The sequence below is a fragment of the Cottoperca gobio genome, chromosome 4 (assembly GCF_900634415.1).
Source record: "Cottoperca gobio chromosome 4, fCotGob3.1, whole genome shotgun sequence".
NCBI lineage: Eukaryota > Metazoa > Chordata > Actinopteri > Perciformes > Bovichtidae > Cottoperca > Cottoperca gobio.
In genome coordinates this window covers 14420383-14435982 of record NC_041358.1, presented here as the reverse complement: position 1 = coordinate 14435982, position 15600 = coordinate 14420383, and the positions used below count along the sequence as shown (strand labels likewise).

General features: G+C 38.4%; 1 protein-coding gene across 5 annotated transcripts in view; it reads left to right on the top strand.

The window, feature by feature from the left end:
* Window positions 1-1474: 1474 nt before the first annotated feature.
* The window catches only part of rfx2 (regulatory factor X, 2 (influences HLA class II expression)), a 27562-nt gene continuing 13436 nt past the window's right edge, over window positions 1475-15600 (top strand). For 2 of the 5 annotated variants that reach the window (XM_029430531.1, XM_029430530.1), the window contains exons 1-5: window positions 12005-12506; window positions 12821-12929; window positions 13385-13474; window positions 14937-15019; window positions 15558-15600. The exon at window positions 15558-15600 is cut by the window's right edge and continues 228 nt beyond it. In XM_029430531.1, coding sequence (XP_029286391.1) covers window positions 12427-12506; window positions 12821-12929; window positions 13385-13474; window positions 14937-15019; window positions 15558-15600 — 405 coding nt within the window. In that variant the 5' untranslated portion in view covers window positions 12005-12426. Of the gene's footprint in view, window positions 1645-12004; window positions 12507-12820; window positions 12930-13384; window positions 13475-14936; window positions 15020-15557 lie in introns of those variants that run through there. The other 3 variants (XM_029430532.1, XM_029430534.1, XM_029430533.1) reach the window with 3 other exon arrangements.

Below are 15600 nucleotides of genomic sequence, written 5' to 3'. Positions count from 1 at the left end.
AAGATCGGAAATAAAGTTGCACCTTTTTGCAAGAAGAAACAGAAATCGAAAAAAATAATATAAATGTATAATAGGCTTGTTAGTACCTCTTTTTAAATATGTTTAACAAATATGAATACAGTAATATGTTTACATGTAGCCCTATAAGAAAGAAACTATTCAAAAATTCAGTAAATGGAAGAATAATGCACAGAGGTGTTTTCATTCAGTATAAATAAATCCATATGTGGAAGAAAAAAGGAGGTAAAGTTGTACATTCTAGTAAATTGACACGATAATCAGAATCAGGTTTACTGCAACATAGGTTTTCGCATACCAGTAATTTGCCTTGATGTTTTGGTGCATAACAATAAACATAGCAAGAGAAAATAAACCTAAAAGCAAGTACTGCCAAAGTCAAGAAACATAAATATAGAATAGAACAAATTACAATAAAAAATATATGTACAATACTTCTGTTTTTGATTTAAATTAAAGATCAGTTGTATTATAATTGTTTTAAAATCAGGCTGCTTTTCTTTATTGGAGCCGAATTAAAGTGTTGGAATAAAGCTGAATATGACCAATAAATTAGGTACATTATAATCAGTTTAATTAAGAAGATAACATGGCATTTTAACTAAAGAAATACCATATTTACATAACTTAAGTCAGATTGATAGTTGTGATACTGTACATATATATATATACATACCCTAACCCTAACCCTAACCCATATATATATCATCTCTCATTACCAGCCACGACAGAGACGATGATATGGTTTTCACTTTGTGAGACTGTGTGTATGTCTGTCATCATGGCAAAATGTAATCCTTAAGACACCTACTGTAGCGGAAACTACCACAGAAGCAGGTGTTTGTCTTCTTTTTCTGACTTTGTCAACGCGATAGTTTCACAACCATGTAAGATGCAGTCACAAAACTTTACAGGTGTGTATTTGAGATCAAAATTAAGCTCTAGTTTGAAGATGGGTGTGGTCCAAGCACGGGCGCCAGATGAAGCGGGGTAGGAAATGGGTAAGGTCCCACTTTAAGCCCCTAGTCCCGATTTGGCATTGTGACTTCTGTGACTTCTTTTGCATATACATTTATCTACATTCTTGTTTACATCTTTGCTTTTACTCAGCCTATACGGGATTTTCTTTTTCTTTTTTTAATTATACATACTGTTGTATTATACATATTATACTACTTGTTGTAAGGAGCCTTAGATCAAAGATTTTCATTGCCAACGCCTGCTGCTTCATTGTCATTTGTATGCATATGATGATAATGAACTTGAATCTTTAAAGACATAATTTAAGAATAATCAAAATAGATCTGAATGATGCACTTCCACCAGTTCCCTAGCTAACACTGCCTCTTAGTGGTTAAATTAAAATGTACAGCTTCACTGAACTGGGAGGGACTCTTGTCCCTTTGGCCCCTCCCTTGCATAGTGAGGGACCTGACGTAGTTATTCGAGGGTAGCAACAGTTGCCTCGAGACCCCGTCGCGCCACAGTGACTGTAGCCGTGGAGACAGTTACTTACCAACGGGCGCAACACTCAGCAACAGCAGCAGCAGCATCTGGAAGTCACCGAGCGAGTGGGAGAGAGGGGAAAGAGAGCAGAGCCAGGGTAGAACTTTTCACAAGGCAAAGGTGAATATTATCGTTACAGAATTTAGATGCTGCATTATTTTTAATTCGGAACAAAGTGCTCTGAGGTCGAATGCTTTGCTAGCAGTCGTGGTTATTTTCCACAACATAACTTTCCCTTCTTTGAACGGCTTTTCACTCTTCATTTAACTGGCGTTCACCTATTGCTTGGCAACAGCTTTCTGCACCTGGAAAATTATCTGTTTTTCCCCTGCTACTTATTTTTCTACACTTTTCTTGAACGTTGTACACGGCGTCAGTGTTCCTCCAACTCAACATTGATACACTTGTTGCTACGTTGTGTAGAGTGTGTGTGTGTGTCGAGCTGTGAACGCACTTCCAGCTCAATCCCAGCAGGAAGGATGGTAAGGCTACCAGGCAGTCAAGCTACAGCTAATGCTAACTCAGACAACTAGCAGCGATGACTGCGAGTTCAGTTAGTTTAACCGTCTGTCGCGTTGTTGACGGCAGCTCTGTCTTGTTTGTCACAATACGAACAAACTTATTTTCTCGGTGTGTCTTTCTTGAGAACGATATTTTAAAGCAGGTGGAAATGTGGCTAGCTAGCGTTAGCAACGTTGGTCCTGGTGCTCAAACTGCAACTAACGTCCGCTGCGAGCAAGCGTGAACTCCGCAAGAGGATAACTTTCCTTTCAGCTGGCAGTGTGCCAGCCCCTTTTGGGCGATCGTCACTCATAAATAATATCGTAAAAAGCAATCACAGTATTACGCAGTCGAGCACGGATATATAAACTTCTCCCGGCGACATACGACCCTCACAGTTTGGCTACAACGTTATAAAACCTGGTGCTTCCGCTAGTCTCTATCTCAGGAGAGATGAAGTAAATTTGAATGATCTAATCTCTGTTAATTAGATTATAGTTTGCTATCTAACTGGAACAAAGTTGGTACTTCACAAAGTTTCGCTGTTTTTAATATTTCAGAAATAGCTTGAATAACTGGATATGTTACAGCTAGGTGGTGCTATGATGGTTCTTTTATACGGCTGTGTTTTGTTTTTACAGTCTTGGGTAAGATCGAGTATTTAAAGTAGTGTTTATGTGCTTTTAAAACTAGGCACCGATTAAGATGCACTTGTACACTTTATATTAAACTGAATGAATCATTTGACCTAATTGTATATCATTTCATCACAAGAAGTTTAGCTCTATCTACTAATCCTATGCCAAACTCGTTGAACAGACCCAAAGGCAAATTGTTTGCTAATAGCCAAGTTGCGCTACTTCATTGTTTAAGTGGCAGGTCTCATTAGGGTTGCTGTTTGATCTCTTCAAAGCTGAAGGCTCATATCAATCTGTGCAATAGCAATAATGAGAAACCAAGGAAATGTAGACCCCCCAATGATTTAAAACCCCCCTTTTCATTAGCTTTACAGTTTGGCTGTGGCTGGTTTCCAGCACTTTGCACACCTTGTTTTTTTTCTCCTTCTGGGATTCTTTCTTTTTTTTTTTGTCCCCCGAGTTACATTAATTCTTATGGACTATAATTTCAGAGACAGCCATCAGTTGCTGGGTCATTAGTAACGTTGTTTGCTGATGAAGCATAAGGAAGAATCTCTGCAGCATGAACATTTCTCTAATTAAAACCCTCTGCTTACTGATGTATTAACTTATACAGTTTCAAATGTGTATTTACATAAAGTATTCATCTGGTAAAAGAAGAAAGCTGAATGATTCTTTTAAAGATATGTTTAATTGATGCTGCCCAATATCTATTTCATTTTATGTAAAAAGAGGTCAGAATGCAAGTCTGAATATGGTTATGTTAATCATAATTAATATCCAAGCTGCATAATATTAAAAACATTGAATTTTTATGAAGCTTCCTCCTCAAGGATTTTGCAGGTTATTTGATGGAAGCATTGAATGTGCACTAACAGAAGACTTGATTGATTGATTGATTGATTGATTTGAAGTAGGTGTCAGAGAAAGAAACGTAACTTTGATTGGTCAGACAACCCACCGCAGCTACAAAGAAAATAAAGAGATGACAGCGCTGTGTGTAACCCCCACCAACCCCACCCCCATATTTGAGCGTGACATTGTTATGTTTACATGGCAACTTGATATACAAATACACCCATGTCATGGAAAGAAAGAGGATGGAGTGGGCCAGGGGGTGAAATGTTTTATTTATTTATTAAAGTCAGTGTTTCTAATCAGGTTATTTTCATCTCTCTCTTAAGAGTGAATATACTTGGCTTCCAGAAAGAAATGGTGCTTAGAGAAGAGACTTAAGTAAAGTGGAAAGCAGCTGGTGGTTAGATTGTTCTTATAGGGTACTTATAATGTGTCTGTATCCCGAGTTTCACTTGCCTTTATTGGTCTAGCCTGCAGCCCGTGATCCTGATCATGCTTTGGTCAATTTATTTGACTTGCGAGTTACTATTTTTTTTGTACTAATTTAGACCTAGCCTCCCCTCCACCTCTAGCCTTCTTTTGAACAATATGTGGAGTTGCTCGTATGATTGCGCAAAGCAGAGTCCACCATTACCCGTGTGCCATTTTGAGTGTTTAATGGACCCGTGTGTGTAGTACAGTTCAGCTATCAATAGGACAGCTGCAGTGGTCTCTTGGACAGCGGGTGACCTGACACAGCTTTTGGTCACATGTTCTGTGTGTGTGTGTGTGTGTGTGTGTGTGTGCACATACATGAGTGTCCTGTGTGTATGTGCTTGTGTATGTGTGTTTGCTCATGCTGTATTTAGCTTATCTTGATGAGGCCTACTGTTGCCCCGGGGAGAAGTTCTCAATCCAATAGCCTGCTACAGATATAGACATAGACCTAGTCACTGCCATCGGTCATGTCGCTGCTGTTTACGGTTGATCATATTCATACAGTTGCATTTACCTCCTGCTGTGCTAACTGATCTTCGGGGCTTTTGCACATTTCGTTGTCTGATATTAACATAGATTTAATGGGTTATTCCATAACTCCAGTCAAAGGCATCTCACGAAATCGCAAAGCAGAATAAGTGAGAGGAGAATGCCTTGTGGGGCTTGTTAAATGGAAATTAATAGTGCGATTTATTCACATGAAATGTTACAGTTTCATAATCTTTGTAATTTATTTAATTGTGAAGGGCCTTTCCTTTCAAGTGATGTGCTGTTACCGTTTTATAAGAATCTGTTCAAAGGAAAATAGTAAAGGTGTCCTCGGGACTCTCACATCATGTCTTCCACTTACAAAGATTTTAGAAATCATTGTAGGCTTACGCTGCTAGGATACAAAGAAACAAATCTTGTCATATACCAAAAAATGTTGCCACTGATTGGCCCTTGCGCGGTGGCAACAAGTTGAAACTTGTTGTGAAATAAAATGTTTTTCAGTCTGTCTCTTCTATCTGTCTGTGTGTCATCAGGAGCATTCTTAACATTCCACCTGTTTGTATCGTAGCTACACAACTGCTAATTAAATTTCCTGCCACAAACGGCAGACAAGGCAGTGACATTTGCATAACAATAACTGACCCCTCCCTCCCTCTCTTTCAGCTAGGGATAGTAGCAGCCCCCCCATCCTCTCCTCTCCTCACTTTTCCTTTCTTTTGTAGTGTTTTATACTAGTTTGTTAAGAGATGTTTATTTGGCTTAAAAACAACTTCTGTCAGTGTAAACCTGCTACAAAGTAATGACCAGAACCAAGATTAGGCTTTAGTGGAGTGAGATTTGACCAGATTTGCAAATGAGTAGTAGACTCCAGAGAGTATTTTTAGATTGCATTAGCTGGGTCTTCAGCATAGCTTTTCAGAAGCTCTTTAATTAGGAGATTTGGTGAGAGGACGCCATTGTCACATGTGGAAACAACCCCGTTTCAGCTAAATGGTGGATGTCCTTTTAGTGCAGTCCCCCATTCCCGGTCGTTGAGACCCTCTCTTCCCACTCACTGGTTTCAAAGGACAGCAAATGTTAATGTTCCAATGTTCAATTTAAAAGCAGCATTGTATGCTAATTGTTTTCATGTAAGAGTTAACAGCGTTTGTGTTGCCCGACTGAAGAGTGTTGTAGCCACTGTAGTTCTGTTAAGTGTTGCCATTGGCAAAGTAGTCAAACCAATCTGGATTCTCATCCTGGAATAGTTTTGAAAAACATTAGTCCATAAAAATAAAATGAGCGTCAAAACTTTTTAGAGCAACAATATGCAGACCAATAGACAGGATGTCAACTGTATCCTGTCACCACAATTTTCTGTAGGATCTATGATTGCCATTGATGCTGCTGATATTGCGTAACTCATAATATTTCATATCTGAATCATGTCACTGGATCTGACGACTGGCTGCAGAAAAAGACAATTTAAAATCCAGACCATCAGTTTCTGTATAAAAGGTTGATCGCAATGGAGTTAGGTTGCATGCGTTGACTAAAAAGATCGCTTAAGTATGAGTTTGACTCTTAAGTTGTATAAACATTGCACCATCTTCAGTTTTAAGACTTAATTAAACTAATTAAACAACATTTAAATGTTCAAGCTGTAAGTACTTTAGCAGTATTATTTACAAAACACAGTTGCAGACTTGACTCTTGTGTAAATGGCAGCGACCTAGCTAATTGTGACAACTATTCCGGTATGACCTGAATGCAGAGTAAACCCATGTTTAAAATATTTATATCAAAATGTCTTGTACAGGGTTTTTTTTGTGTCAAAGAGTTATTAAATGCCTACATCTGAGTCTGTTGGCAATTATTCAGCATGTTGCAGTATTCACTGCATGAACAACAGACACTTGGATCTGTCTCAAATTTCAAACATTAACTGAGGATTCATGTTTTGTGTCAAGTAAAGCCTGCAAGCACACTGTACATACATATGATTGTTTACAGAGTCATATCTGTGTGGAGTGAACGATTGCCAAAAAGGCCGTCTCCTTCAGGGCAACAAATTGCTTATCTCAGGTTCATCGGTCAAGATGGAGGCAGCACACTGCCAGCATCTGAGGTCATTTTTGCAGAATATGGTTCCTTGGGAAATAAAACTTTAAAAGAGCAAGTGAAGGCAGATTGAAAGAACGTTAGTGTGAGTGTTTTGGCTTTGGAGTGAATATCGTTATATTTCCAGATAATAGGATGCACGTCTGGTCTAGGCAGTTATCATACTTAACCATTTCAAGTTGTCGGTCTCTGTGATTGGTTTTGAATTGACGGCAATATTATCTGCGGCGGAGGTGGTTATGTTTGCATATCTTTTTGTTGGTCTAATAGTTGGCAAGACATTTCATTAACTTGATTTCATAAAAGTAGGTGAAAAGGTATCCTTGTGGTTCTATAAAAAAGTAAGACATCATCATACACTTTTAAAATATGTTTCCATTTTCTCATGCAGTACTGCCATTACCTAAAAGAACACCTTTTATTTTAAATCTGTTAATATTTTCTATAATAAAAGAAAATAATTTAAAACATTGTGCAGCCCTGACAGGGTTCAGGAATGGATTCTGGATTTGTGAATGTGTTCAGGGATGTAATAGCTTTAAAAGGGGTCCATCCATACTATGCACTTTGGATCTGACTGTGTATTTTATATATATATATATATATATATATATATATATATATATATATATATATATATATATATATATATTTCTTTATATATATTTCTTTTATATATATATATTTATATATATTTTATATATATTTTTTTTATATATATATATTTTATATATATTTTATATATATATATTTTTATATATTTATATATATATATTTTTTATATATATATATTTTATATATATATATTTTTTTATATATTTATATATATATATAAAATATATATATAAATATATATATATATATATATATATATATATATAATATATATTTATATTTTATATTTTATATATATATATATATATATATATATATATATATATATATATATATATCTATATATATATATATATATATATATATTTTTTATATATTTTATATATATTTTATATATATATATATTTAAATTGAGATTTAGCTATTCTTAACATGTTGTGCAGATATGAATGTGAAGGCTTTGAAGTGAGTTGACGGATCAAAAAAGTTATAACATGATAGACCATAATGTGTTTTTGGGTATGCCAAACATTTATAATGAAGAGTAAAATGGGGAATAGCATCATCTCAAAGCAGCCAGATGACTTGAGTGAATTCCCCTCCTTTGTCATCAGGTAACCTTGGATCATCATTAGATAAATAACCGTGAAAGAGAGAGACGCCAACACGTATGAGTATAATCTGATTACATTTCCAGTGGTGACATCTCCCCCGTGATTGTGTTTCTTTTTCCAGTTTAACTTGTCAAAATGTTCAGTTTCAAATCCTCATTCTTCATCTCGAGATGTTAAATGCTAAGGATAAGGGCTGGGGGGGGGGGTGGAGGCGGGGGGCAGTGGAAATCTGGAAAGGGTTAGAAGAGGTTGGGCGTTGGGGGAGGAAGTTGCTAGTGTAGAGCTTGGGCGAACACACAATCTCCATGGCAACGGTTTGATCTTTCTCTCTGTGGCTGTCAGGCCTGCAGCGCACATGGTGACGGAGTGGACAGGTTGTGCTGATGACCGGTGTGGTGAGGGGAGGGGGGATCAGAGACGGTGGTCTCTCTCTCTCTATCTCTCTCTCTCTCTATCTCTCTCTATCTCTATCTTCTCGCTCTCTCTCTCTCTCTCGCTCTCGCTCTCTCTCTCTCTTAAACTCTGCCATCTGCAGACCCCAAGCACTGCTTTGATTGGATTAGCCATGAATTAATGAGACAGGCTTGAAGAACAGCCTCGTTTGTGGAAATCTCTTATCATATCTTAATTTGCTAATTGTGTGAGCACGTGTGCCTCTGTGATCTTATAGGTTTTAATAAATAATAAGACAGCCCCTCACATTGCAATGTATTTGTTTTTAAATAATATATAATGACCAAATTAGGGAACACTTGTAAGCTTCATCAGAGACCTGTTGCTCCTCTTTATAAATGAAAGGTTTGACAGAGGGATAGTGCTGAATAAATTTCCTCCATAAAAATCCTTTAAAAGCAACAAGTGGCTGTCTCTGCTTTATTTTCCCCTGAGTTTGAAAAAGTATTGCTCTGCTCACGCTGATTTACTTATCTCCTCTGCCCAAGGAACTTTGGAAAGACTTTACTTGCTTGGAAATGTTTTTGGGTGGCATGAGTGTAAAGCAACCTTGAAGACTTAAACATTCCTCCTTCTTTTGAGCACCTAGTAGTTACAAAAACAGAGCACTTCATCCTGTCCTCTTCAGTCAAGTCTAAACCAGCAAAAAGTCTTTACATTTTGATATAACTGCAACACAGGAATATGTCTACCTCCTTTTCCCCATGTGTCTAAAATTAATAGCTTACATGGTATTTATTGTAGTTTCTACTTAGCGTGAGATAGATGGATCAGGTGGGGGGATGGCATTGTTTGGTTTGGGAAGTATTCTGTTGGTTGCATAGCAACAGGCTCCTGGAAACGCCAGTGGACGGTGTTGCCAGTAGCAACCGTTGTTTCTCTGCAAACAATGTGGGCCAGTGCAAACATGAGCCAAGACTGTGGGCTCCTGCTTTTAATTGAACATCTGTATATGTTTTTCTCTGATTGAGCCGTGTTTAAGTTAGATCTGTCAGTGACATGCGTTTCAATTTTGTCTGCACTGTTAACATTGTAGATCTTCATATTAATTAGGTTTTGTGAGGCTTTGGGGTTCTTTAAACTGTCTTTTCTTTTAAAACTCGGGTAACTCTTAAAAGGTGTGTGTGTGTGTGGCAGTGTTGCAGCAGTGTGCTATGTCTCCTGCTGTGTTCTACCTTTGTGCCTTTCAGAGCTGCTGGTGGGGAATTTGTGTGGCTTTTAACCTTCCCTCAACACTAAGCAGACTCCTCTCTGCCTTCACTCCTGTCTCTCTCCCTCCAACTCAAACATTTGGCACAATTCACCATTAAATTGAGCTTTAGTGGATGAAAACGTGAAGGTCAGTTCTCTATTTCCTGATCCACCACCATCTAGCCACGCCACCCACTCCTTAATGGCTTGTGTCACTTCCTCTGGTGAAAATGACAAGTCTGAAAATAAATTATGAGATTGTTACAAGTGTATGTATAACTGCAGTGACATGCCATAGACAAATTCCTTGCTTTAGAAAGACACTTGAGCCTTGCAACATATTTTAAAATGTTCACTCCTTGTTAGCATCATTCGGATAATAGGCTTTTGGTACTTTAAGGCCCTGTCACACATGGCAGAACCGTATGCCAGTGCATATGAAATATCGGCAATAGGTTGATATAAATGAAGGGTAAGTTGTGATCATTTGAAGGACGCAGACATTACGCCGAAGACGCCAGTCATACACAGAGTCCAAATACGTCCATCTTTTCCACAGCGGTGTTGTAGCTGACGCATACATAACGCATACATAACGAGTACATAACGCATACATAACGCATACATAACGCATACATAACGAGTACATAACGAGTACATAACTAATTATTATACATATGTCAAACATTGATAGCTTATCACTTACCTATTTAAAACGTATCAGAGCGTCTGGACAACGGAGCTGGAAAAGTGGCATCTGGTTCACGTTATGCTGATGCTGTCGTCAGGCATAATCTTAACATAGGGTAGGAATAGATTATCCACTCGCTATCAATAAATTGGCTGTAGGATTCACCGTCAGCCGACGTAGCCTATATCTAATGTTCCTCTAATGTAGTCACGTAGGTATTCAAGGTTGGACGTATTTGGACTCTGACAAATTTTTGTATGCGCCGGAATACGTCTCTGAGTTACGGATACGTGTGACAGGGCCTTTAACAAGAAAGAGGTGTGAAGAGAAATTAATGGAATGTGAGAGTCTTTACATGTCAGTGCTATTTGTGCCCTGTGCTAACAAATACATTGAAGATGCACTCAGATGGCTGCTCAGGGTAGATTGGACCCATGTCCAGGTGCTTCGGACCATGTGTGTGTCTGAAGATTGACACATATCAGGAATTTTAAGATATACCTCCTCCACTCAGTCTGTTAGTAAAGTAGACACAGCAGGGACTTTGCCTGTGGCAAAATCTTCACTATGGAAAATGCCAGTGGTGACACACCCAAATGTGTTGTTTTTCTATCTTAAAGGTACACTCTGTGATTTTGATACAGCATTTTATAGTGCTCCCAAACCCTAAATATCCCCCCAAGTTACTGCTGATGTGTAAAACTTTAAAGCGTTGAGTTTTATTGAGTTTTTGTGGCTAACAGGGGCATTTGTTTTGTGAATTTGTGTGCTGCTGGTCATAAAAAGAATTCAAGTAGTGTATCTCTAGCGAGGTGAATCTGTACAAGGTCTAATCTGTTAGATTTGTTTTGGTTCTTTCAGGTAGCTTGTTCTATTTACAGCCAGTTTGTATTTGATTGTATTTTGATCACATACCATAGAGAGCTGTGATTGGTGGACTGCTGCTATAATTAACATTGGATACTGAAATAAAAAGTGAAGAGCCAGACATGCTCCTTGTGTGAGTCAACATTTGTGAAGTTTTTGTCCGGATCTAGAGGGAAACCATTTTTTAGTAAAACATTTACTCTTGCAACCTCCTTTTGTTTGTGGGAACGGCTCGGTTATGGGTGGTAGATTTTGTAATAGCTTCACCATGTTGTATTGAGTGGTAACAATTTGGTAGTTCTATAAATGAGTGATGTTATCCTGTATAAGTCTTTAACTCTGACAATGTTCCACAAAATAGGATGCAACTCCTATTATGTTATGAGCACAACCTTTTTTTGGTATTCCTCTCCGTCACCGGTGGGTTTTCTGACTCATTGTTGCCTTTGTTGTTCTTCTCTTCTCAAAGTCATGTTAGATTAGTGTCTGTTTGAGTTTATTTTGTCACACGATGTAAAGCAGCGTTGGTATTTATTGATGAACTGATGCAGGAAAGTTTTCCTAAGTCTTATGTAAGCAGAGGCTTGATGTTTAAAAAAGTTTTAATAGCTTTGATCGTACAGCCCCAAGACGAGTGTAGCTGCACCTGTTGCTTGTATCTAATAGCTCAGCCTCCAGATTACTGCAGTCTAAGTAGTGTTTGTCAGATCTCTTTCAGTGAATTAAAATAACATTGTATTGCACATCGTGTGTTATGACTAGATGCAGCATGCCGAGAGCAGGTTGTGTCTTGCAGTCCTTTGCTGTAATGCTCCCAGTGAACACCATTCTCTCGTTTACCTACTGATGTTTCCTGTTGCTCCTGGATTTCTGCTCATCAATTCAACCCACCCCCCAACTGTGCCATATCGCCCTCTCCCTTATTCTAATCCTCCTCCCCCTCTTCTCTTTGCGGTCGCACTCGAAAGTTCCTGTGCGAGAGCTTTATAACGGGGGAAAATAGAGGAGTGAACGAGGAGGAGGGGAGGAGGAGGAGGGGGTGGTCGTCATGGATTCCTCACCATAGCAACCGACAAACGTTTACAAAGCATTGAGGAATTTCCTCATATCAGCTGGATTATTGGAGCCCTCAGAGAACGGCTCTCGTACGAAACAATCGCTGGATATCATCAGGACCCTGGCAGGGGCTGGAGCCCCACTGCCATTTTCATCTTTTTCCCCCCTTCATTTTTTCTTTTTTGAGAGAGCGGGGAAGTTGTTTTTTATCCACTTACTCCCCCTTGCAGTTCCATTCTTCTCTTGACCATGTCTTACTCCCGCTCTTCCCCTCTTTCCCTCTATGCTTTTTTTATTTTTATTTTTTAAAGGAGCCTTTGTGTCACTCCATTTTTAGTTCCCCTTTACTATGCTGTGCACATTGTCACCCAGTGGAAAGCTGAGTGGCGGCAGTGCATTTGGCTCTAAGGAGGCAGTTCAGTCCCATTGGTAACTTGATCTCCTGTACTGTAACTTTTCTACCTCGGTCTGATCTGTCAATAGGACCAGGAGTGTCTGTGTAAAACTGTTGAGTTGTTTATTTTGCCAGTGATTAAAGCCAAAGCTGGGCAGCCTCTGGGGCTCTGAGAGCTTCAGTGACTCAGCTTGACTGAGAGAATGGGTGACGTTGAAGAACATTTATTTAGTATGGCTGTCCATTTGTATAGCCAGTGTTACCTGTACAAGTATTTTTTGAGTCCGGTATTAAATTCCCCCCTACTGTCTTTTCTCTTTTCCACTTCTTCATGTCCCCTGCAACCCAGCATGCAGAGCTCCGAGGGAGGGTCAGACACCACGACCAGCGTGGCAGCGCTGCGGACGTCATCATCAGCTCAGGCTCCTGTGGTACAGCCTGTCCCAGCCTCCCAGCAGGTAGGTTATTACCGCAACTCTGCTGCTACTGTAATGACAGGACAAAGGGGGAAAGTCTGTAATGACCTAACTGTTCCAAATTGTTCCAACTTTCCAAATGTTAAATATAAAAGACCAAACCAGCTACTCTCTTTATTAGAGCTTGTGCATGGTGTCTGAAAAGAAACACCACTATAAGAGGAGTACACAGAGAAAGATGCAGTTCTGTACTATACACACACCACTGTCCTGTACTGACGTTCTGGATGTGTGACATGCAGAAAGGTGTGTTCTGTCATTTATATTCGTTATACGAGCATAAATCTATCACTAGCTTAAAGTCCTGAGGGGGGGGTTTGTTAAATAAGAATTGCCCGTCTTGTGTCTACTGTCATATGTTTACAATTATGTGTTTATATGTTTGATTGTACGTCGTGCATACCTATGTAATTGAGTTATGTCTTGTATCCACACAGAGGGTGCTGGTTCAAGCTACAGGCTCAGCTCAGAAGGGAGGACAAGTACAGCAGCTTTCAGTACCCAGGGTTCAACAACTCTCTCAGCAGGTACACAGTGCTGTACATACTTATACAGTGCTGTGAAAATACTTGTACACCTCTTGGCGTTTTTACAATTGACCTATTTTGACTTTTGTGACTGAGCCGGAGATCTATGCTTTCTTTTCTTTTACAATAACGTAACAAGAAGATTAAGTAAGCAAACTAAGCATATAGCCTGTTTTACCAGGGCCTATTTGTGTCACACATTTGATCAACGTTTCATGTCTCATTTGGGTCAGAATTTACTGTTAAATAATAAGAGTCAGAAGTTGTAGGTTTTGCTTTAGTAAACAAAGTAAAACAGTAACCAAACCATGCTTGGGTTTAACACTGAATGAAGATCCCAAACATCGCAGCCCATTCATTCTGCCAAAAGCTGCTCATCCGAAGCATGTGCCAAACTGTTTCTCCTGCTTCCTGTGCCCCTCATGGGTGTGCAAAATTGTCTTTCTCTGGCTGAGCCTGGCCCACTGCCTGCGTACATGAATAACATGAAAATAACATCTTCATACAACTCTTGGTAGCCTTTTTAATAAACATTAACCCCAATGGTTAGTAATTAAAAGAGTCATTTTTAAATGTGTGATGAGGATTTCTCTTAGCTTTACAGCTGCTTCTTTTGTGATGATGTTTATGGTAAGAAGTCTTCTCTGGGTCCTAAGGTATATCGTGAACTTGCTGCAAAGCCCGCTGATTCCTGGGGGCTTGAACCAAATCCCAACACGAAATCTGTGTGATGTCTAGCATCTAATGGTGAAAACCAGGAGTTGTCCCTACTGTCTGCTATTAGCTCGTCTTAGGAACCAGTCTTATGTTTCCAGACGACATATGCAACAACATTAACCAACAGCAGATGGACAGTTCATTACCTGCTTTTCACCATTTGTATGGATCCTTGTATCATTCTTTATTAGATGTGATGCTTGTCAAATGAAGTTTGTCTTTATAAAAACAAATGTATCCCTTTTACCAGTACAAGTTCAAATCAATTTTTAAGATTTCATCAGCTTTGTTTTTAATTTGCAGGGAAAATGTACATTTTTTACAACCTTTTTTATTTTTTTTTCATACAACATTGTTCCAAATCAATTTGACTCCTGGTCCCTTTTTAAAATAACATACTTATTTAGCACTTTTTAGTTTTAGTTTTATAGAACCTTGGTAGGTCTAAATACAGTAGGCAGTGTTTTTAATGTTTAATGATAAGGTTGAGGCTTTCGTTTTGGACAAATAATTATGCAAAAACCAAGGTGTGTACCGACCTTTTCACTGCACTTTATATACACACTTATAGGTCTGCTCATGCCTACACTCACACGCATATATTTACATTTTATGCAGTACTTTTATGATTAAAAAGAGTTGATTACTCTTCTAATTCTAGTTACAATTTGACTTACATTTGGAGAATAGGGAAGATCAAAAGATTTAATTTTTCCTGCTTTGATTTCCTGTTGTGTCTCCATAGGTTCAGCAGGTGCAACATGTCTACCCATCCCAGGTCCAATATGTAGGAGAAAGCGGAGATACTGTTTACACCAATGGAACTATGTAAGCCGTGTTACATTACTCCACAATTATAATAAAAGAATATGATGCATGTTTTTCATTGTGTAGTTCAAGTAAACAATTAAATACATTATAATTATAAAGTTTAATTTAACCTAGTGAAGCATACAATTATATTGAAATAGATTGTAAATCATTTACTTTTAAAATTAAAAAGACATATTTTCATATAATATTGGGCTCCACTCCAAATACAGAATGCATCTTGAATTATGAATGAATAGGTGCTGGATGAAAAACATATTGACAAATAAGACTTCCCAGACCATGTTTAATGATTGATTGATGTTTAATTTGACTCCAGTGTAGCTACATATTTTGATATCCGTTATATTATTGTCTGTGGAAACAGCATTATGTACTCTATGAACCGTACTGTATTTCTGTGCCCTTGAACGAAGAATTAAAAATCAGAAGATTGTAAATGCTCTTCATCAGCCTCCTAAAATTTATTTAATGTGTGTTTAACATCATGACGGAAACACATCACTGATTGGTAATTACAATGATCACTCCCTAGCCGAACGGCCTACTCCTACAACCCCGAGGCTCAGTTGTACGGG